General features: G+C 38.4%; 1 protein-coding gene across 1 annotated transcript in view; it reads left to right on the top strand.

Annotated features, from left to right (window-relative positions):
* MSH2 (mutS homolog 2) overlaps nucleotides 1-22,428 on the top strand; it is a 53,397-nt gene that overhangs the window by 13,906 nt on the left and 17,063 nt on the right. The window contains exons 7-8 of the mRNA XM_082307997.1: nucleotides 13,510-13,709; nucleotides 18,998-19,107. Of these exons, the coding sequence (XP_082164123.1) occupies nucleotides 13,510-13,709; nucleotides 18,998-19,107 (310 nt within the window). The remainder of the gene's footprint in view (nucleotides 1-13,509; nucleotides 13,710-18,997; nucleotides 19,108-22,428) is intronic.

The raw sequence follows: 22,428 nt of genomic DNA, 5'->3' as shown, positions 1-22,428 counted from the left end.
CTGCTTTGTTGTTGTTGTTTGTTTTTTTTTTTTTTTTTAAATCAGCCATAAGTTAATGAAGTTTCCAGTTAAAGAGTGTGACCATATGAAAACTTTTACTATGTAGGTGTGCAAAGCTCTTTGGTTTATCACAGTATCATTGGTAGTCACTAATTTGAACATTGTATATAGGAATATGGTATATTCTCCATGAAAGAACAGTGAACATATTATTGTTTCTGCTGTGTTTAATTTATATCCACAAACATTAGAAAGGTGGCGTGTTAGGAAACTGCAACGGAAGCTTTTGGCAAGATAATTTTGTCTTGACTTGTAATTTAATTTCATTTATCATGTATACGGGTTGTAAAAGTCTTTAATGTTTTGTTTACATGCAGTTTTGAGTTTCTTCTCTGTACAGAATGAATGTAAATGAAGAATATTTGTTTTTTACAGCAAAGAAATAGAACTTGTTCAGTATGCTCTTAGTCTGCACTTAGTTTAAGGAAATGCTCAGGTTAGCAATTTAAAAGAGTCTTAGTGTTGGTGGAGTGTAATAAACTTATTTTTAATAACAGACGGAAACTTGAAAGGGATAAAACACTTAGAAAAAAATAATAATGGAAATACTTTTCCTCAGCTGTCTCTAGTCTTGGAAGACCATGCAGTAATATTGTTTTATCACTGGATCCCAAAATGCTGTATTTAATTAAAAGGGAAGACTGGCACAAAACCTCTGCAGTGTGAGGCATTATGCTGGGAAGAAGCCGCCTTTGGTTTCTCTGGAAGGTTTTGGGTGGGGCAGTTTCACTATATGGAGTTTACAAACTTGCCCACGACTGTACAGTACTTGATGAGTTCTTGCTCTGCCATCTCCATTGTTCTTTGTTATAATATAAGAAATGAAGGTTTATTAGTAATTATTAAAAGATGGGCATTTGTTTTGCAGAAGCCTAAATACTATGTTGATGGAATGGCAATGTTTAAAAAAAAAAAAAAGTATTGTGAAACTGGTTGTTCTTGTCTTTATTAAATTAGGATATTTTTGCCTTCGTATCCTTGACACTTGCTCCCACTAGCTGTTCTGTATGTAGGATTTCCTTGGTCTTCAGTGGTCAGAATTCAGTGTGAAGGTTTTCTGGTTTTGACTTTTATGCGTCATGCAGCAACCTGTGACACTAGGAGTTGTTTCATAGTTGGCTGACACTGTCTGTAACTATTTAAATCAAAAAGTGTAGTCATGCTTCCTTGACCGTGGATTGTCACCAGCTCCCTTGTTATTGGCACTGGTACTAGTGTTCATGTAGCTGCTTTGTTCATCTTTTGATGGGGAATTCAGCGTGCTAAAATAATCAAGGATGTAATGTCATATAGCCTCTCATTCAGTAAAACTAGGCAGTTGCCAAAAGGGGCAATCCCAATTCCCCTTTCTGGCCTTCAGCTCCTGATACTCCCTTTTTTTTGGTCTCATAGCTACAGAATAATTTGGTTTGGCATGTTCACCTGATGAAAACTAATCCATGAAAAAGTGAGGCAAGTTGCCATCTAAAATTAATCCTTTTGCTTCTCTGCAGCTGGTCCATGACCTGCTCTCATCATAAACATGAGAAGATTAACATCTTCTTAAATGCAGATCAAGCAATACCGAAAGCCTGTTCTTCAGATTTAATGATCTGATTTGTAAGTGTTTGCTTTCTCTTGGTGCTTGACTTTTTTTAGAGCTTACTCTAATTAATTTATATTGTGAGTTGGATTACCAAACTTGCTACAGGAGGATAAATTGGATATCTGCCTGTCCTCAAATTGGAAAAGTGTCTGAATCTGTGGAATGGAGCTGTTGACTACCATTGCTCAATAAACCTGATGCCCTTCTGACAAATTCACTATGAAGATGCTACTTTAATATTTTTTAGCTCCTACAGAAGACAGACTTTGGAAATTGTAGAAAAATAATGTATGCATGGAAACAAATTAATAAGTCGAGTCTCTTGTAACATTGGGAAGACAGAAAACATATCTCTGCCGAAGTGTTTAGGAGATACTTAGAGAATCTTGTTTTATGAAATATCCTGTTATCACTTTTGTTTGTGAAGTTCCTTGAGGGTAAGAGACTATTTAGTCCAGCAAGATTGTGCCAGGTTTTTGAGGTGGAAGATGATTTGCTGAGGGATCTTCTGTATGTTTTTTTCTTCAAAAAGCATGCATGTTTAAGAGTTGGGAACAGTGTTTATCCTTCTGTGAAGTAGCAGGTTGCTATAAGGTGAGAATTTTAACTTTTTATCCCAGCTCGTCTTCTGTGGAGCTGTTTAATTCTTTAAGGGTAATAATTGTTATTTCTTAACTGAGAATGAGGAGGAGTGGTGAATCAAATTAAATAGCGCTGTTACATAAAACTCTAGTCTGAATGGCAGTTCTTAGTAATAATTAAAAAATAACCTTTACTCTTATTTGGGAAACATAACTTTTGAGAAACGTAAGTGAAGGTGTATTTTCCTTTTCTATAACTTGGATAGCTGACTGTTACTGTAAGTAATATACCCAGGCGGTGGAATGGGAAATAAAAGACACTTGGTTTTGGTTTTAACTGTGACTGGGGTGATCGTGTAGGTTGGATGCACAGGTGTATGAAAGTTTCTTTAGAATATGACAGGAACAATACTTTTTGCTTTAAATGTTTTAATATTTTCAGGACCTGTAGAACAGGGCTGGTCTGCCATGAGACGTGGAGTAGTCCCAACCGCAAAGTGAACCACCAGCGGGAGCTGGTGAGAGGTAGATGCTGGTAGGGCTCTTCGGGTCCCTGCTGCAGGGCATAGGTGGCCTTCTGTTCTATCTGGAGAGAAACAGCGGGACCCTTGACAAGCTGTGGTCATCGTCTGCCTGTAGAAATGCTCCTGAAGACCCCTCTCCTTACTGCTCTGAAACACAGCTTGCAGCCTGCGGCTCTTGGCCATGTGAAGAGATAGGTGTGTGATAGTCAGGAGCGCTGCCAGCCTTGCCTTATAAATGAAGAAAAAATGTTTCCTTTCTGCTCCTCTTACTTTTCGTTGTAGGGAATTTGTGTGCGTGCCTCAGAGCCCTGCAGTTCTTTGCTTTGACATGCTTTCTGGCTAGAGGAGGCAAAAGTGAGCTCTGCTTGTGTGCTGCTGCTTTATTTGCATATGCTTCAGAATGATGCCAGGCACTCCCTTCCCTCAGGGTCTAAAAATATTGCTGTTGCAGCAGTCTGCTTCAGGAGCAAGATCTTAATTGCATCAAGTGGTACCTTGCTGGCAGGGATAAGACCCAAGATTTTATTTTTCTGCTGAAGAATTGTTTTCTTTTTTTACCTGGCCAAATAAGAATTGTTTTCTTCTTTACCTGGCTGAATCTGCTGGGGTTGAAATATGTTTAAACACTTGTGCAAAAATAGTGACTTATTGGTAACCTATTTCAGAAAAAATAAGACTACACTAAGTATCTTTGGGGAAGAAAACATTGTATTGGAGTTAACGATGCTTTTTCTGAGAATGCTGGGGTCTTTTTTTTTTTTTTTTATTTTTATTCTGAGCTCATTAGCTTCCAGCCTCACAGTCAATACTTAACAGCTTCCAAAGCTTTGCTTGATTGTTGTAGAAAATAGTTATTTTGTGCTTGGTACCCCTGATGTAATCTCAGGGCTTTAATTTACTACCTCTATGCTTTGACATAATAGTCAAATGGTATATGCAGGAATTCGTGTAGGGTGGGAAAGAGTCTGTTGCTTTCCTGATACATATTAATTTTGTTATATAAATGTAACTGATGTAGAGAAGTGAACTCTGATTATTTGGAAGAATGAATGCATTTATTGAATTTAAAAATTTTTCTGTAAGTGGACCATTCTGAGGTTGCAAATATCCAGTATTGTTTTAGTGGTAGGCGGGTTTGGGGACTAATCAGGAAAACTAGAAAAGGCAGGAGACTGATGTCTGGATGTGGCTTTCTTTTATGTTGCTTAATCTTTCAGGTTAAACAGCAGGGAGCCTGATGTGGAGCACTTTTGTCTGGCTGCTTAGCAGCACACTTTGTGTACCCAGTGCTCTGGAGGTGTGTGCAATGTGATTTCTGTGGCTCCTCTAGGGTCTAAAGCTGCTCTTCAAACCTTGGACTCTGCATTGCAAGGGACTACTTCAGTAGAGCTGCAAGAAATAGTCAGCATGTTCATGATTGCTTCAAGTTATACATTTGAGATTAAAAGAGTAGTAGCGAGTTCAATCCAAAGACCTGCCCTGTAATAGTGGAATGAAGGCCAATTTCTAGTACTAAATACATCCTGAGGGCATTGGATGCTTGCCTGGAGATCCCTTGATTGAGTTCCCTTCTGACCAGAGGGAGAAAGTATGGCAGGGTGGAGGAGAGCAGCAGGTAGCAATACTACCTCACACTTTTTGTGGTGGCGGTGCTGGTTTCTGCCAGCTTAGAAGTGTTTGTGGGACTGTGGCTTGAGGGCATAATTTCCTAGCCAGCTTAAGCCAACATCAAGATACAACTGGGCTTGTCCACAGCTGGCAGAGCCACTCCAGAGCGAGCTAGTTCAGGGGAGCCTCACTGGTGGAAAGCTAACACAGCCACAGCAAATGAAGATGTGTGTTTAAGGATGGGGCTGCTACTGGGAGCGTTACCTTCAGTGTCAACCTGGGATGTCTGCAGCTGCCTTTACCAGACTACTAGCTTTTCTTCCTCCATGCTACGTGGCTTACCTGTGTAAAGAGCAGGACAGCTTTCAAGCTGTACCACTGAGCCAGGTCATGCTTGGTCTCTATGACTTTTGTTTCTGCAGAGCAAAAATTTTGAAACTCTCTGTTTGGGTCTAGAACTGGAAATCATTGCAAAATCTTTTAAGAAGCCAGGAAGGTCATCAGAGTACGAGGATCGCTATAATCTTACTGTGATGATGGCATTGTCTTTAAGAACGCAAACATTACAGGTAAATTGTAAGATGCATCACTGTGGGGTTGTTTGTTACTGGTTTGCTGTTTCTGTTAATTTACCCTATTATACAATGTCTCTTCATTGCTAGAAGCCTGTAATTTCACATCCCGCACATAAAACAGTAATGTACTTTAAATTCTGAATTGAGGATGTATATACACTGTTGTACTCCTTCACTGTCATCTTGAAAGTTTTGCTATTTAGGCAAGCTGTGTCTTTTAGTTTAGCTCTTTCTTTTTTTAGGTTGTAACAGTGGTTTTCGGGGGGGGAAGCTGTGAAGTCATTTGATATTGCAGAAGCATTTATAGCATGTTCTTAACTGAGGAAACAAACCCAGCTTTGTGCTACCATGCTAAGAAGAAATGATAACAGGTCGCATGGTTTGGGCAAGAGCAGGTGGGAAACAGAAGAACTGGAGCCGTTTAGCGTGGAGGGAAATAGATGTGAAGGTGCAGGCTGCTATTTTGGCAGACAGGGTAGGAAGAAGCCTTGCTCACCTGGGTGCAAGCCTCTTACACAAGTGTGTTGGAATTGGCTGGATTGTCTGTTTCTGAACTACAGACCCTTGTGCATGCATGCATATTTGGGAGAGCTGAAAGAGAGCTTACTCAGATGAACAACTTGTGACACTCACTCAAACATAAGATTTTGGACCCTAATGATATTGTAGGGCCAAATTGTACCAATTTCATTAAAAAAACAGAAAGATTTTGACCCCTTGCTTGGGATATACTCTCTCTTGTGTAAGATGTGCTAGAGAGGTATGTATAACTCATCCAGAGAGCAATGTTCAGAGCTGTTGATGAAAGAAAAACCTGGGTTCAAATCTTGTGTCTTCAAAGTACTGGAAGAACTGGTGCTTATGGTGAGTCCCCTGCAAGGCTGCTCCTGCTGCTTGCATAAATATTGCCACCAGCTGGAGGCTCCCCGCCAGAAGTCAGAGCAATTTCTGTCTGCGCACAGTCTCCAGAAACCGCTTGGTGTGAGCTGAGTGTGTAAGCTGAGCGGGGGATTGAGAAGATCAGTGATATTGAGCCTGTGGTGTATGAGTAAAATCAAATGGCTTTTGATGGTATTAGTCTCTCTAAAGCGGCTGGTTGCATATTCCTCAGGTTTTGTGTTATTTTTATTTCAAATTATTTACAAAGATTGCTCCAGTTCCATAACAAAGACTTTTGTGCATAACTAAGCACTTCTAAAAGCATGTGTGGGTCGTCTAGATCTTTTGCCTTGCTATTTATTTGTGCTTGTCTGAGAAATTTTGAATGCAATTTTTATAGATGCATGTAGCGACTCTGATTGTATTGGGGAAAATGACCTGGGATGGTCAGTGTGATTTTTATGCTGCTAAGCTGTGTGCTGGAGTAAAGTCATTCTCAGTATCAGGCTTCAGATATCTGATTTAGGCTCCTGTGTGCCCATCTTAGGTGTCTGTCTTAATACTTCAAAGGCTGTAAAGCATACAGGAGTTCTTTGTCATGAAAAGTGCTTTGCAAATTTAAGGCGATATTTACTGCTTATGTGAGGTGGCGACAACTGGACTTCAGCTGATTTTTGTGAGAGAGAAGATATTTGTCTAGGGAACGATTTGGTCACCAGGGAGAAGTGTATAAAGGGAGCTTAGGACAGTGCCTTGCTTATTTCTGGCTGGAAAACACAAATGCTGGTATTAATCAACTACAGCAACTTGCTCTAGTGTGGACTTCCTCCAGGGTGTTAAAATCCCAAATGCTTTATGTGGAAAAGAAAACCCAATTGGAACAGGTAAGATGGTGGCTTGGCTTTGCCCTGCCCTCCTGTTGAAGGGGCAGTACCTGAGGCTGTAGTTTATTACGTTATTCAGGTAATTTCTATAGGATTCGGAAAGAAGAAATTGTCAGTTTTATATGTCTGGGTTAAGCGTGTCCAGGGAGGGTTTACCTCTGCTACATTGGATTAAGAAGAAATCTGAGTTGAAAGAAACCCGAGGGGAACCAAAATAATGATACATGAAGTGTTTTCCACTTTCCTTTGTATAAAGGAAATAGGAAATTAAACTGGTATAATTGCACATATTCTGAAACTTTTGTGGTGAGATGAAGGTCTTAGCATATCTTAAAGCAGTCCTTAACATGCTGCTTTTGTAAGTGGCATTTCTCTGATGAAATTCTCTATAATCAAGTTGAACAGTTGGACAGAAAAGTTGATCTTATTCTGCAGTCATAGAAAACCTTTAGCAGGCAGAGAGTACAAATGTATGCTCTTCAGAAGTCTCGGCTGTTGTATAGCCAGGGGAGTTACAACCTTTAAGATCCTTTTAAAAGTAAGTCAGCTTCTCCTGTAAAAGAGTGTATTCTTGATTTGATTTCAATGTTAATGCTTTTTTCCTTGTGTAATGTGGAATTTCTAGTTAGTACAGGTTTTTGCCACCAAAATGTCTACCAGAATTTGGGATTTTTAATTTACTACTCTGTAGTAGTAATTAAATAGATATATATTACTCATTATATATGGATCCAAGTTTCATAATATAGTAAAAAACCAGAGAGTCTTTTTTTCTGAGCAGAGGTGCTTGGAGGAAGCGTTCCCCTTCCTGCATGCACAGAGGGGCGCAGAACTGCCCAGGGGTTTGCTGGGTGTCGGTGGAGGAGAGATTAAAACCTGGGTGCTTTATAACTGAGCTTGTTGTACAGCTCACTGGTTTGTTAGTTTTTTTTTTTGTGCTGGCCGATCCTGCTCAGGCATTACAAATATTCTATTCATTGTAACTCTGGTCTTTTATTTTAATCTGTTAGTTACTATTTCTACAGACAATTATTTTCATGCTTCTATGAAATCTGTATACAAATCAGGCTTAATTAACGTTTTCCCGTTAACTTAAACTTGTATATCTAGCTCTGTAAAAGCCTAGAAATATAATTAAACCCTCCTGACCACCTCTGCATTGTGGCAGTATTGAGTGCAATAATCTTAAAATCATGATCAAAAATGCTGCATAGACGTAGCAAAGGAAGAAGCAATCTTTTCTGATGTCAAATCAGATGTAAACCTTGGTGGAACGGAAGCATTGTGCTGAGACTTGGGAAAGTGTGTGCCATTTATTAGATCGAAAACAGATTTTTGTTGTCCTTTTTTTGGTGTGGAGTGTTAGTCTTTGTCTGTTCATAGTAGGTCTGAGAGACGCCTCTTATCAACAATAAAACACGGGAAAGGATGAAATGCTTTCAGTTGGATTCCAGAATATCCAACAGAAACTTGGAGATAGGTGGGGTTCTCTCTTTGAGCACACTAAGCCTAATGTTACTTGTTATTGCACTTGAAAGCTGATAAATAGCCATGGTTTTGAATAGCAGGGGAAAAAAAAGGGGGGTATCACTTCCAAGTTCAAGAAAAGTACTTGTGTTAGTTTTCAGTTATATTAGCTGAAATTTTGTTTGCTGTCTTTGTGGTTTAATTTGCAAATTTAAATAACCATCTTGAAAAAAAGATTTCATTTATGTTCTAGCGTGGTTTCACTAGTTATAATTGTTTCTGTTATCTTGACTGTGCTGCCTTAGATCTGTGGTGCAAAGTTTTGCCTTATTTTCCTTTCCCTTTCAGCTGTGTGGCAGAAACAAGTTATCCAATGTTGTCAGCTGTTGTTTGATGACACTTTCTTGGATTTTTTTTTATTTGTTTCTTTTTGTATTTTCTCTTTTTGTTAGTCGAGCCTTATATTAAAAACAACGTGTCATTTGATTTCATTATTACTTGTGAGCATTAGGCATGGCTCATAGTTGCATTATTTTAACGTAGCCCTTTCTATTCAGCAACCTTGTATGTATTACTACCATACAGGAAATTGTTATGCAAAATGTGGCATGAACACAAACCTGTCAGCCTTATATTTGTGGTTGGCAAATATAGGGGGGCGAAGATAGAACAGTACTAGGAAGGTCATGAGATGTTAGTCTGATTAGCATGGTTTTGGCAGAGGAAAATTGTATCATGCTGATCTGAGAACTCTTTGAACTTGGCATTGTTGCGGACAAAGGAGGGAAAAAAAAAGAATAAATTAGAGCTTTCAAAATGCCTTTGACAAGTTCCTATCCAAGAGGCTGCTGAACAAGCTGAAGGAGTCGTGGGATGAAAGTGAAGGGTTTGTTTGTGTAAAAGGCACAAGCGAAAAAAAAAAAAAAAGGTTTTAATCTTGGCAAGGGTAAACTCAAGAGTCTAGAAGCTGCACTTGAGATATTCTGTAATGATGAGGATAGCAGCTGGCTAGTAAGGTACTGACACTTTTATAGGTGGCACAAGTAAGACCAAACTTTTAATGAAAACCAAAACAGCCTGACTGATTGGACAGAACAGGGATGGTTTGGATTTTAATGAGAGTAAGTATAAAGCAATGTGTATAGAAAGAAAGAATGTAATCTGCCTGTGTCTTACAGAGCTTTCACATGGATTCAGAAAGGGTGCTGGGCATCTATGTGTCAGGTTGACGGCAAGTCTCTCTGCAGCTGGGTTTTAAAGATGAGGTACTGTGGCATTATAGAAACTGTTGCTGCTGGTCTTTTCCAAGCACAAAATTCAGTAAGTTTCAAGAAGTGATTCCATGTGTGTATGACTGCCAGGATTATTGCTTGTGTAAGGACCTCTTGGAAGAGAAACTAAATGCTCTGGCCTGAAATGTAAGCTATCCGAGGGCAAGATGGGATCTAATATAGAGGACAAACCTGAATTTTGCACAGTCTTGCATGTCTGAGATTGGTCATCAAAATCAGAGAAAATAGTTTTTATACTGAAAATTTTAATGTGGAAATCATGGAGTAGCCTGTAGCTTAAGCAGGTTGGATAAAACCGCCAAACCCTAGTTTCCTACCCCAGGCAAGAGTAGTATTTTTCTAGATTAAAATTCACTTTTATAATTGGATAAACCCTCCAGATGTGTGTGTTGCTTTCTTCCTAGTACTTTTAATAAGTGAAGAAAGGGTGTTTTAAACTAGAACTTCGTGCAGCTTTGCAGGTAAGAAAATACGAAGGTATTCGTGACTACTGCCTGTTTAGGGATTGATGTGTGGTGATATTTTGATAATTGAGAAGTAATAGGTAGGTTTACAAATCCTGCGTGTCACCTGGGAAGTGAGAGGACGTAGCATCAGAATAGTGCAGCCTCTTGTGTGTGTTTGCCATGACCATAACTGCTAAAGATCAAGCAGGGTAACAGTAAGAACATGTGGGTATGCTTTATTGTAAGTTTTCAGTGAATCCTGTCTTGTTTTTGCCAAAGGAATTGTTTCCAGATTACTAAAAATGACCAAGCTACTTGGTTCCTATGAAGAGGAACAAGTTGGCAGGTACTGCCCCTAGATAGTTTCAGTAAGCTCTGACAGGGCTGAAGAGAGTTTGAGGTAAAGACCTGCAGATGGGATTTATTCCTTCTGTAATGCCCTTGGGAAAGTAGGCAGACATTTGGTTGGTAGGCTTATATTTAGGCTGTTAAGCAGTTGTATTGGCTGTCTTTGGTGGTTGTTTCGGTTTTGTTTGGTCTCTCCCTCTCTCTCTCTCTCTCTGGTCTTTACAGTGTGTTTGGTCACCAGTTGCTGCTGGTGCTTCTGAGAAAAGTTTGTGATGTGAGTCTTAAGTCAGGTCTGCTAGGTAAATTGTGGGGATTTTTAATAAAAATGGTAATGTATCTGGTGTGACAGAATCATATAATTCTTGTTATTCCTCCAAAGCATTTGCCAGAAGCCTGAAAGCTAGAAATTATGCTCAGAAACACCAACAGAGATCAGAATTGGAAATTATTTGGCTATTATGACGTTACCTATACAAATCTTGTTCTACATTCTTGCAGTAGGTATCTTAAGTATATTCCTGTCTACTTCTCACAAGCTCTGTATACATGCTGAAAATTTAATGTATCTTTTAGAGATTCCCCACGTTTCCTATTCTTTTTGGAATTAAAGCACCGTTATGCGTCAACAATGTCAATCTTTAAACTTATTTATTAAGGCAGTAGTTGAATGGATAAATGTAGAGGTAGGATTCTTCTCTTGTCTTTTTCATTGATTTTGTTTGGTATAATATGCAAGGTTCACTGGAGAGTTGTGGATAGAACACTTTCTGCAACAGAAGGACATTCCTTTTGAATTTTTTTTATATAGAGAAATGTACTTCTACCTGTCCAGGGGTATGTCTCTCTTGTGTTACCTTAGACAAAGCCTTTGTTTCTTGAGTGACTGTCTTGACTAATTAGCTGCGGCAGTGTACCATGTTAACCTCTGTGTACTGTTTCAGGTGTCGAGCGCGCTCTGCAGAACACTGCATGGTGTAATGCAGAGATTGCTGCTTTCAAAATGACAAAAAAAAATTGTCATTCCCAATGCAGTTTGCAAATGCAAATGTTCGTGTTACTGACACTGATGCATTTTTCTGCCAGTAAGCAAACCAGTAGAAATAATGTGCTGAAAGCTGTCCTTTCTCTGCTTGCATGTCTCTGAATGAAATTAACTTCCCTGCTGAAGCCAAGATACTGATAGATAGCATGTTAATGTCATTAACCAGAATCAACACAGTATATCATGTGTGGAGGTCTCTGAAGGGGGCAGAGTTCTTCCTTTGTATTCCTAAAGTGTGACCAAAGAACACCGAACTCTCCGGCATTCCAAAATGAACAATATCTGACTTTCTTTGTTTAACTGCAAATGGAAAGTAATGCAAAATATGTAAAGATGACAATGTTAACTGGTGCAAAAAAGAAAGCAAGAAATGTATGAAAGTTCTCTTACATTCTAGTGGGGGAAAATATAATTTAATGCTCTGTCACTTCTCATTGATCTTTATGCTTGCTTTCAGCACTTAAAGAATATTTATTTCACTATTAAAAAAAAAACCAAACCAAACCAAAACCCTAAAATGTCAGGGAGCAGCAGCAAGAGCAGGCTGAAGGGAAGGCAAGCTGGGAGTCAATGGTGACAAGAAGGCAGGTAGAGACAGTACCCTCATTGATAAGGATCAGTCCTCCAATACCTGCATGAGGCAAAGAGGGTATATTTGGTGACAGTAACCAGGTTCGGCCAACAGTCTGGGTCTCCAGGTAAGTCTATAGTGATGATCTGAGGTGAAGCAAGGAAGTCAAGTCAATGGATGACGGTCTGGATCAGTGGGGTGCATGGCCAGGCACAGGCATGGCTGCAGCATAGCTCAGATGAGAACCAAGGGCAAGTGCCTTAGTTTGAATGCAGCTCTTGAGTGGAGGTGAGGAAGCCCCAGACAAGGATTCTCACACCTCTTTCTTACACAGTTCTCTGCAACAGTCTTTGCTGGTAAGATTTGCCTTCAGGAATCCCATGCATCTCAAACCAGTGGCAAAGTCTGGAGCAAAGAAGACAGAACCTCATTAGAGGAGCAAACATATAAACAACTTGGGCACGTGCAAGTCCATGGGACCAAGGAATACACCCCCAAGTGCTGAGGTAGCCGGCCAAAGTCATTGTAGGACCAGTCTTGATTTTCTCAGAAAGGTCATGATGGTTGGAGGAGGCTTCTGAAGATAGGAGTGACGTTTGCTTTCTTCCAATCCTCAAGAAGGGCGAAAAGGACTATCTGGGGAACTAGAGGTTGGTCAACCTTATCTTTGCCCTTGGGAAGGTGGTTGAGCAAATAATCATGTTGCTAAATGTACTAAGGGCAGGATGGTGATTTAGAAGTAGTTGGCATGGATTTACGAAGGGAAAATCATGCCTGACCAACCTGATAGCCTTCTACAACAAACTGACTAGGTTGTTGGATAAGGGGAGAGCAGTGAATGTTGTTTATATTGACTTCAGCAGGCTTTGTCATTGTCTCCCATTACATCTGATGAAGTATGGACTAGATAAGTAGACTGTGGTGGACTGAAAACTAGCTGAACTGCCAGCCTCAAAGGATTGTCATCAGGGACATGAAGTCCAGCTGGAGGCCAGTCACTAGTGGTGTATCCCAGGGGTTGGTACTGTGGCCGTCCTTGGAGATACCCAAAATGTGACTGGACGCAGTCCTGGGCAGCAGGCTCTAGCTGGCCCTACTTTGAGCAAAGGGGTTTGAGTAGTCAGTGTCCAGAGGTGCCTTCTAACCTCAAGGTTTCCAATTCTGCGATACAGGGATGCACAGCTGCACAGTGTCAATGTTAGCCTTGTCCACAGGCAGCTAAGCTCTGCCAAGACTGTTTTTTTTTCCTACAGTGTGTTTTTTTCCCACTTAATATCTGTTCTTTCATAGACTACTGGATGACTTTTTTTATGGTGCAGGGAAAGGATTAATCTCAAAGCAGATTCTGAGCTTTGACATACCTACAGAACAGATGTTGGCATTTGCACTTGAAAAAGTTTCACTCCAATGCTGCTCATTAGGTACCCCCACTGTTAAAAAGTACAGAAGCATGACATAGGCTAAATATCCTTGCTTTCTCAGCTCATGCGTTTTCCTAGTTTCCTTTGTTCTTTTATCATGAAAGTTGGCCAATGGATACAGCCATAGAGAAAAGATAGGTAGAAACTGCCAGATAAATGTTTTCGTTCTAATTAGAGACATAAAAGAATAGACCATGCTAATCATTGTTATGAACTTCTTATTTAGGTTGAATTTGGTTGAAGCTTTTGTGGTGGATCCAGAACTACGTCAGTGCCTTCAAGAAGATCTCTTACGTCGCTTCCCAGACCTTAACCGGCTGGCAAAGAAATTTCAGAGACAAGCAGCAAACTTACAGGACTGTTACCGAATGTATCAGGCTATTAACCAACTGCCTAATGTTGTACAAGCACTAGAAAAACATGAAGGTAGTGCTACCCCTGTCTATTTTCAATGTTTTATAATACACTGATGATGCAAAGAAATAGTGTGTAGATTTCCAAAGATTACCTTTTTTCCTGTGTACTTTTGTTGCAGGAATAAAGCTTAAAGACATTTGAATTTGAAATGAGCTGAAATTCTGAAATGCCAGTCAGATACTTAAAAATAAACACAGCCAAATCTTTACGTGAAAAAGTGTTCCAATTAGTGTGTAGCTGAAACACTTGAACTGTTGGGTGATGGGCTGGTAATCTTTGATGTCGACTCGTCTCTAAGAATTCCTGACCAATTGTGTGTGTATTATGATCTTACAAACAAGGTACCATTCATACAATATTGTTGTGTCCCTTTTGAAGACACTTTGCACTTCGGGTTATAATTAAACACAAAAAAACAGTTTAAGGATTTTCGGTATAGTTTGAATGGCTTTTTTTTTTTTTAAATCGTAATTCTCCTGTATTTGATAAGAGTAACGTGGCAGGGTTTCTTCTGACCTTCATTAGTTGGAAGCTCAATGCTATGACAAGCAAGTCTAGCAAATACAAAGGTTGTTATTTCCTTTCCTTTTCTATGTGTTACCAAGAAAATGCACAATAAGATAGTGTTGGCATAACAGGGGGGTGATTCAATACAGCAATAGCAGTCCTAGCCTGTCAGAAAGCATATTTTTGTAGAAGCCCATTAATTTGTTTGAAAAGCTCTTTGCATAAAGCAAGCATCAGAGCCTTAAACACAAATAATTTTTGAAATGGTATGGTTATAACAATTCCTTTCCTGTATTTGAGTAGACAGTAATATTACCCAGTATCTTATTCTTTTCTGTACTATAGTTTTATGACTTCAAGCAATGAAACTTATCTTCTAAAATATTAATCTTAAAATAAATTAATTCTTGGTTGCTGGCTGTGTTATTTCCAAAAGCAGTTAAGATGTAAAACTGGGAAGGAACTGGCAGAAACAACTTTTTTGTTTGTTTAGTTTTTTAAAAAGAGCTGTGCCATGCTTTAGCTGCCTCGGTCATATGTCCCTTTGGCTTTTCCAAACAGACTCTGCTTGGATTTGCCTTGGCATGGATCTCTTGGATTTCCATCTTAAACTGAGGTGTTAGTTCAAAATGCTTGCTTCCTGTCTTTACTTCTTTTTCTATTAGTTGTCATTTGGATCAACAGAGTTTCTCTGTCATAACATTGGGGTAGGAAAACAATGCCATTTTTAGAAGTCTTGAGGAGCAAGCTGTGTAAGGCAAACTGCTAAGCTCACCATATGGAAAAATTAATAGACTGCAAAAGGTTCATGCTGTTTTACACGTGAATCAGTCGGCCTTAGTAGGGCATTCATCAGCAGTATATCTAAGATCATTTAAAATAGGTGAAATGTGTTATTTTTATTTTTCTTTGTACTTGTACGCCCTTGTTTAAAAGTACAAGAATCGTCTGGTAATTTTGAATGTATGTGACTGATTCAGACTGTATCTGATAATTTTCCTGTTTAAGACTGTACAAAGTCTTTTAACTCATTAAGAGATGGAAAGTTAGAAAGATTTTTGTCAATTCTGAGTATCTGCCAGTTTCAGAACTTTCTTTTCTCGTGAATGGCTGTGGGGGGATAGAGCAACTACACCATGAAGTGATCAGCAGTGGTTGCCTTTCCCTCAGTATGAAGCATTGCTTTGTTGAGATGCTTGTTTTTATAGATGACGAAAGCTGAGGAGGGGGCTAATGAGTGAAGATCACTTTTTTAAAATTTTTGAGATGTAAGAAACCTGCATAAGATGGGAGAGGACTCTGAGTCATCAAATCATTTTTCTGTTGCTGGCAAAAGGGAGCAGTTGTTCATTACTCAAATTGCCGGGGCATAAAATCTAGGTACTTACAAGATGTCTGTATTCAAGAAGCTGCTGAAGCATCTTCCTTCCCATCTCAGACTGATACTCTTTATTTTAAGCCTATAAATATGCAGAATACAGGAATTGTATGCTGCGTTCCAGGTGTATTTTTACCATATTGTATAAGGTGGTTGAATACCCCCTTACTGCTTTTAGAAGTACCTCTTATTGCATGTTCCAGTACTGTTCTTTCCACGACTGTTGCACTGGCGTGCATCATAACCATGTTGTGATTGAACTTGGCTGTTTCCCATCCTTTGTCGTTTCCAGCTGATTATTCCCCTATTCATAGTGGAAATTCGTTTATCTGTCAATGCGTCATCTTACTCGCTGTTAAATTTTACTTCATTTCCATTAGCCCAGTTTTCAAGGTCAGTTAGTTATGTTCCTGATTTATTTTGTTCCAATTTCATCTACTGATATCTTCCACATTGTATATATTAGTGAATTTTATAAGCAGCCTTCTTTTGTGCATTAGTATCAGTAATTCACACATCTTAAAAAGATAAATGCTTGTATGAGCCCTGCAGGAACTGTATTGCTGATGTCCTTCAAGCTCATTCATCTTTTGCAAGTCGGTGATGTCTTCTTTATCTGCCTTCTGATCATTGTATTAATCATGAATCTTCCATCTTAGCATCCCATGTGACCCCATATTGAATGCTTTAGAAGAGCCCAGATTAGGCCTACAGATTTCCTTTTGTCTTAGGCAGTCAGTTATCTCGGACAGATGTTGCACTATACAGATATGATCCACCTCCAGTAAACCCATACTATATTTTATCCCAATTTCCGTTTTGCTCTTTATTCTTTCCTCACCATTTTTTCTAAGACCTTTTGTACCATCAAAACGCCTGGTTTAAGTGCGTTTAGTCATTGATATGTGTCTGTTTTCCCTTGATAGAATAGTGTCAGTCTTCATACTTCTGTTAGCTGCCAAACTATATAAATGTTTCAAGTTTGAAGATTAGTGCTTGATTTTAATTTCTATACAACCTTTTAAACCATATCAATAGTAAAGTCTCTAGTGCATGTAGTAAACACTTATCTGTGCTTTAGTAAGTCAATTATGGTTTAAATTAAAAACTGTACCTGGAAGCAGATAGGCTTTGTGATCAATATGCATCTCTGCTTTTGACGGTACATAGGTCTATTATTCTGTCTCTCAATGGTTAGCTTACATGCTAATAATGTTGAGTAGGTGCAAAAGTGGTTTTTTTACCATGCATCTTGTATAGGAGTTTATGAATGCAGGTGCAAGACAGGTTGGAGTTTAATTTAGAATTTTTCAATGGTGTTTCTTGCTCATATTCTCTTAATGCCAAGTGTTAGGCTTTTAAGAAAAGCACACACATACAACCTTTATAAATCCTTGGTATTCACTGACTCCACTGTTTTACTTCCTTCAAGTGTTGGATACTGAACATGAAGTTGGATTCAAAGTGTAAATGAATTTTGCAATGTATCAGTTTGAACCATAGCATAAATATATGTAAATACATTAGTATTTTATTTAATAAATTAATATTTTCTAATTTTTTAATGTGACATCTTCCTATGGTGTCTGAAGATGTACTCTTCAAACTTAAACAATGAGATGGTATTATGAAACTTTCCTACTTACTCCTTTCAAGAAAAGAAATTGTAATCGTTACTTTAAGTTCAAGGACAATCATTTTTCATTAATTCAAGAATACTGAAGATCCCTTCATTGTGTGTGCCGTGCACTCTGTCAGCTGGTACACTGGGAACTGCGAAGTCCGCTCCGAAGAATGGACGTGAAACTTCTTTTCTACTGTTCAGTCTCTTCCTTCTTTACCACCTCCTTCTATTTTCTATGTTGGTTTAGATGTGTCTTTTTCCAGGAGGGGAAAAAAACAAACAAACAAGCAAACAAACAAACAAAAAAACCAAACCACAGATGTGACAGAGAGCAAGCAAGAGATTTGGAATAAGAAGCAAGCTGTACTTTATTTCAGATCTCTCTTAGTTTTGAAGATTTTTAGTCAGCAGAAGACTCTATTTTTACAAGTTCAATAATCTCTCAACAACATGTAATTCTTTTCTCTATTAATAGATACCAATCAGTTAAGAGCTTTAACTTTAAAAGCTTGGGGGAATGGGGAAGCAAAAAGGTACAGGAGGAAAAGGAGACAAACCAAACTTTTTTTTTTTCTACTTGAGTTACAGTGCTGAGAGAGAGAGGAGAGATTCCCTTGGGTAATCATGTCCTCACTGTGTCACTTCTATAAATTTGTACAGAAATTTTTCTTAGGAAAGATTAGAACCTTTTCCCCTAGTCTGGTAAGAAATTGGGAGGCTCTGAAATAGCCAGAGCTTAATTCTGGCTCTGAAATAGCCAGAGCTTAATTCTGTGTTTCTCTGTTAATGTGCAAAGCCTTGCCTGTAAACATCAGAGGCAAATGTTGTAATTCTGTACATAATGCAACGACTGTAAGCTCATAGTATTGGATTCTTTTTGAGGCATTTTATGTAAATCGTATAGTCAATAATGCTAATCTTTCTGTGATTAAATCATAACTTGAAGTGGCTGCAAAGATGTAAACATTCATTTACTGACAGAGCATTTTCACAGCTGGCTGCTGGATAGGTGTTTATTTGTAGGCCTGAAGAAAATACTTCTTTCACAGAATTGGCAATATCTGTGCATGTTAACTGTGAACTGCATTTTGCGTTCGATGCTTACAGTGTTCTATGGACTTCCAACCAAAATGTGTGCTATGCAGTTATACTTGGTGCTACAGAGTATCTGTGCTAACAAAATACGTTGGAAAAGACTAGTTTAATTTTGATGACTTCCTGTTTAGTGGAAAGATCAGTGACTATAAAGATCTGGTTAGAGTAGATGGTCTTTTTTTAAGGAAAACAAAACCAAAAAACATACACCTCAATTTCTATTTATATCCATATTGTAACCTACCAAGTATTACCCATTTTTGGTAATTTTCAGTTAAGAAAAATTAAAAACTCTGAGTGTGGATGATGAGACTTCCACTTTGTATCTTTGAAATTGGTTGCTGTAGAATATACTTTTTACTAAAGCCATTTTAACTTTTTATGTGCAAGAATAGGTAATGTTCAGACAGCAGGTCTGCTTTCAAATTGTTGTTCATAGTTTTACTCATAGTAAAAGGGAATTAATACCGCCAGATACGAACAAAGATGACAGAATAGGTACAAGCTTAATCAAAATATAAATTGGATAATGCCAGTTTTAGAAAAAGATATACTTGTGTCAATGAAATCGTCATAACCAGTCTTAATAAAAGTTAACCAGCTATATAGTTGTGCTGTTTATCTTGGATAAGTGAATTCTGGTAAAGTTGTGGGGTTTTGTGAATGATAATTTTTCTTGTTTGTTCTTAACAGGAGCTCACCAGATGTTGTTGTTGGCAGTGTTTATAACACCTCTTAATGATATCTACTCTGACTTCTCAAAGTTTCTGGAGATGATAGAAACAACATTGGACATGGATAAGGTATGGGCTGGTGTGTGGGAGGAGATTTACTTAGCAATTAAAGTTTCTTATTGAACTTTGCAATCTGCTCTACACAGTAAATTTAATTGATCATCTATATTAAGTAAGTAGTGATAGTTTAGCTGTGGAATATATGAAGACTGTTATTAGTATAGCAGTTGAATATCGAGAGGATATTCACCCACTGTCTGAAATTATTTAGCCAATGAAAAAATGCTTTGGGTACATGGATCCTGTGGACCTGAAACTATTTTTTAAAAACATCATCGGTATTAAAAGTGGAGGAGTTTTTTTTGTCACTTTTCTGCTTTGTATTTTCAAAGTTAATGTGATATGTCTCAAATCTAGAATGTAGCCAGAATATGTTTATTACATATTTTCTGCTTCTATAAAGTTCATTAGACTTGGTTCTACTTGGTGGGATTAAGTCTTCATAACTAACAGTTTGCCTCTCTGAAACGTGATTGACCTAGGTATAAAGACTGACTTTACTTTCCAGTGTAAAGACATTTCTCACTAGAGAGAAAGCTACTAAAATTATCTTAGCCTTGCATCTACACTTACTTATGAAATATTATTGATGATAGGACTATGCTTGCAAGGAACAACTGGCATTTTTTTCAGAGGAAAAATTGGCCAAAGAAAGCTGGAAGGAACATTCCTGTTCCTTAAATCTGTAGTGGAAAGGAGAAGGGATGAGTATAAATGACTGACTTATTGTTGTTTAACATTGAACACTTAGGACACAGGCAAAAACATGAAACATTGCTTAACTGGGTGAAAAAATGCCAAGGTTTTTAGTGAATTTTGTAAATCTTTTTTTCCCATTATATTTGTTAGAGAATTGCTGAGACGCATTTTGAAATGTACATGCTTGGTTAGAAACGTATTTAATGTTCCTTTCTCAATAAGAAGTTTCAGTCATTTTGGAAAACTTTTAGGATTGTTGTAAGTGTCAATCTCAGCTGACTGTAGAAATTAGATCTAGCTAGCCGTGTGCCAGGCATGGTAGTAAGGGCAAGGTGTTGAACTTCTGAAAACTTCAATGGCTTTAAAATTTTGAACGTGCATATTTTTCTCCAAAGGCAGAAGCACCGCTTTTTATCTCTTTGTATTGTGTATGCATTCATCAACTGCGTTTGACTGTTTAAGGAAAGACTGATTGACATGTTGCTGTAATTTGTGATATATGCTAATGAAGAAATTTATAGCTTTATACTAGTTACAGACCATCTGTTGATGCAGTTTGTATGCCCTGGGACTCTGGTTTCTTTAAAACTACCAGCTGTTCTAAGCCTTCACCCTTCACAGTCCAGCTCTTCAAATTTCTTTTCAGTTTCTACTTTAAAAATGTTTTGTTGTCCTTCTAAACAGAATAACAAGTCAGTTATTTTTACTCAAGTCCCACTGAATCCGGTGTGTTGGATTTGGTTTTTTCCCCTTCAAGATACTAGAAAATGGCTATAGATAAGCCAACACTGGTTTTACTAGAAGAATAAACCTTGTCTGTATGAGTGTTAAAACTTGAACTTTGAGTTGAAATTCGTCTTGGATTTTTAGGGAGTTCAAACAAAATACCCAGCTCTATTCTGAGTGTGATAGAAGGACAGGTTGTCATAGCAACTAAATTATGTCAATAATCCATTCTAATATAAAAAGAAACATCTAAGTTCAAAAAGTGTGGGATGTGGTTATTCATTTACCTAGCTGTAATAAAAGTTGAGAAACTGTCACTTCCATTCCTGTCTTTCACAAAAGCATAAGGCGCCTTCGAAAAACCATCTACTTCAACCTCCTCCTCAACTCAGGGCAACTTCAAAGTTTGTTAGCGCTTTCGGTATATAGTGCTTTGGTTTGAGTATTAAGAGCACAGCCCTTTACAGAAGGACTTGTTTTTCAGATTAGCTAGCTAGCTCAACATAGTCCCAGAGTCTGCAAATTATTTGCTCTCACCTCATTCATTTGAGCACCCCTTGGAAATGTGACTCACTTGGGTCTTATTTCATGTAAGTAAACATATGCAGATATGAAAGTGTTGTCAATGCTGTGATGTTAGTCTGCTACTTACCACATTAAATATTTTATGCTTTGAACATTGATTTCAGAGTAGCTCTGATCAAAAACTTACACTAAAAAAATGCAGTGTGTTCAGTAGAACAAAAGGGAATGTCCAGCTGCTGCTTATCCATATTGCATTAAGGGATTTGCTTTCATTATAACCCTTTTCATGACTCTTGCCATTAAAAGGTTAAACCTAGAGTGAAGGTGGTAGCAAGAGTGTTCAGACCAATCTGTTGCACATCTGTTGCATTCCTTAATCTCTGAAGCAAATTTAACATTTGTACTTAATGCAGTACTGAGTTGTAATTTAGACGTAAGTGCATTTCAGCGATCAGTATATCGGTGAAATGTCACAATGGTGGTTTTTATTCTTCTTTTAGGGAGATGAGAGGGGAGTGAGTTGGGTTCACTGGTATTTCCTTCCATTTTTCTGGTGAAGTGTAGCCTTACTGGACCATAACTGATTGTAGATTCATTAGGTAGAAAGCACCAAGAACTCAGATATCACATTCCTGTTAATGCTTGTCCTGCCAGATTGTTGGCGATGTCCACACTGAGGGCTGTGGAACAGAAAAGCAAAAGTTTAGCTGAACTTTTAATTTAATTTTAAAATATCTTTTCTGTTCACTTGATCACGCTTGGCTTTCACTTGGAGAGTGTGGTCAGATGGAGCAGTTCTGTTTGTCACTTGCTGAGGGTTGCTTCATGAGGCCTGAATGAGGAAGGAGCTGCCCTATAATAAATAGTTGGGGGTGGGTAATGCACTACATTAGAAGCTGTCTTCAAACCTGGTTTTTGCACATTTTTAAATTCAGATTTTCAGGCTGAGGTAATGGTATATAGGCTGCTAGATGCCCTAAAGACTTGGTATCTACACCTGGAAAAGCCACCGGGCACTTTACCCTGGGGCTGGAGTGCCTGGTCTACTGCAAACCGGTTCTGGAACTGCTACAGTCCCTAACCCAAACTATTAATGTAAACAGAAGCTGAAGTAATTTTACTTTAATTCTGCTGTCCCAAAACCTCTCAGCAGTTTAGGATTTATTTCTTGCACACTAGCAGCCTCTGGATTCATTTGTCATCACAGCTCTGTTGGAGCTGTCATGGAGTTAGCAACAAGCCCATCAAAACTAACTCTATCCCCGTCACCGCTGGACTGAGTGGTGGGTGAGGCTGTAACATAACTTTTTTGCACATTATAAGCTCTAGCCACATGGATCTTTGCTCGCAGTGAAGTGAAAGCTTGCCTGCAGTGAGGAG

Source organism: Platalea leucorodia, assembly GCF_965183815.1.
Source record: "Platalea leucorodia genome assembly, chromosome: 3".
Classification (NCBI taxonomy): Eukaryota; Metazoa; Chordata; class Aves; order Pelecaniformes; family Threskiornithidae; genus Platalea; species Platalea leucorodia.
The sequence above is the reverse complement of the archived record's forward strand: the minus strand, read 5'-3'. Positions and strand labels throughout refer to the sequence as shown.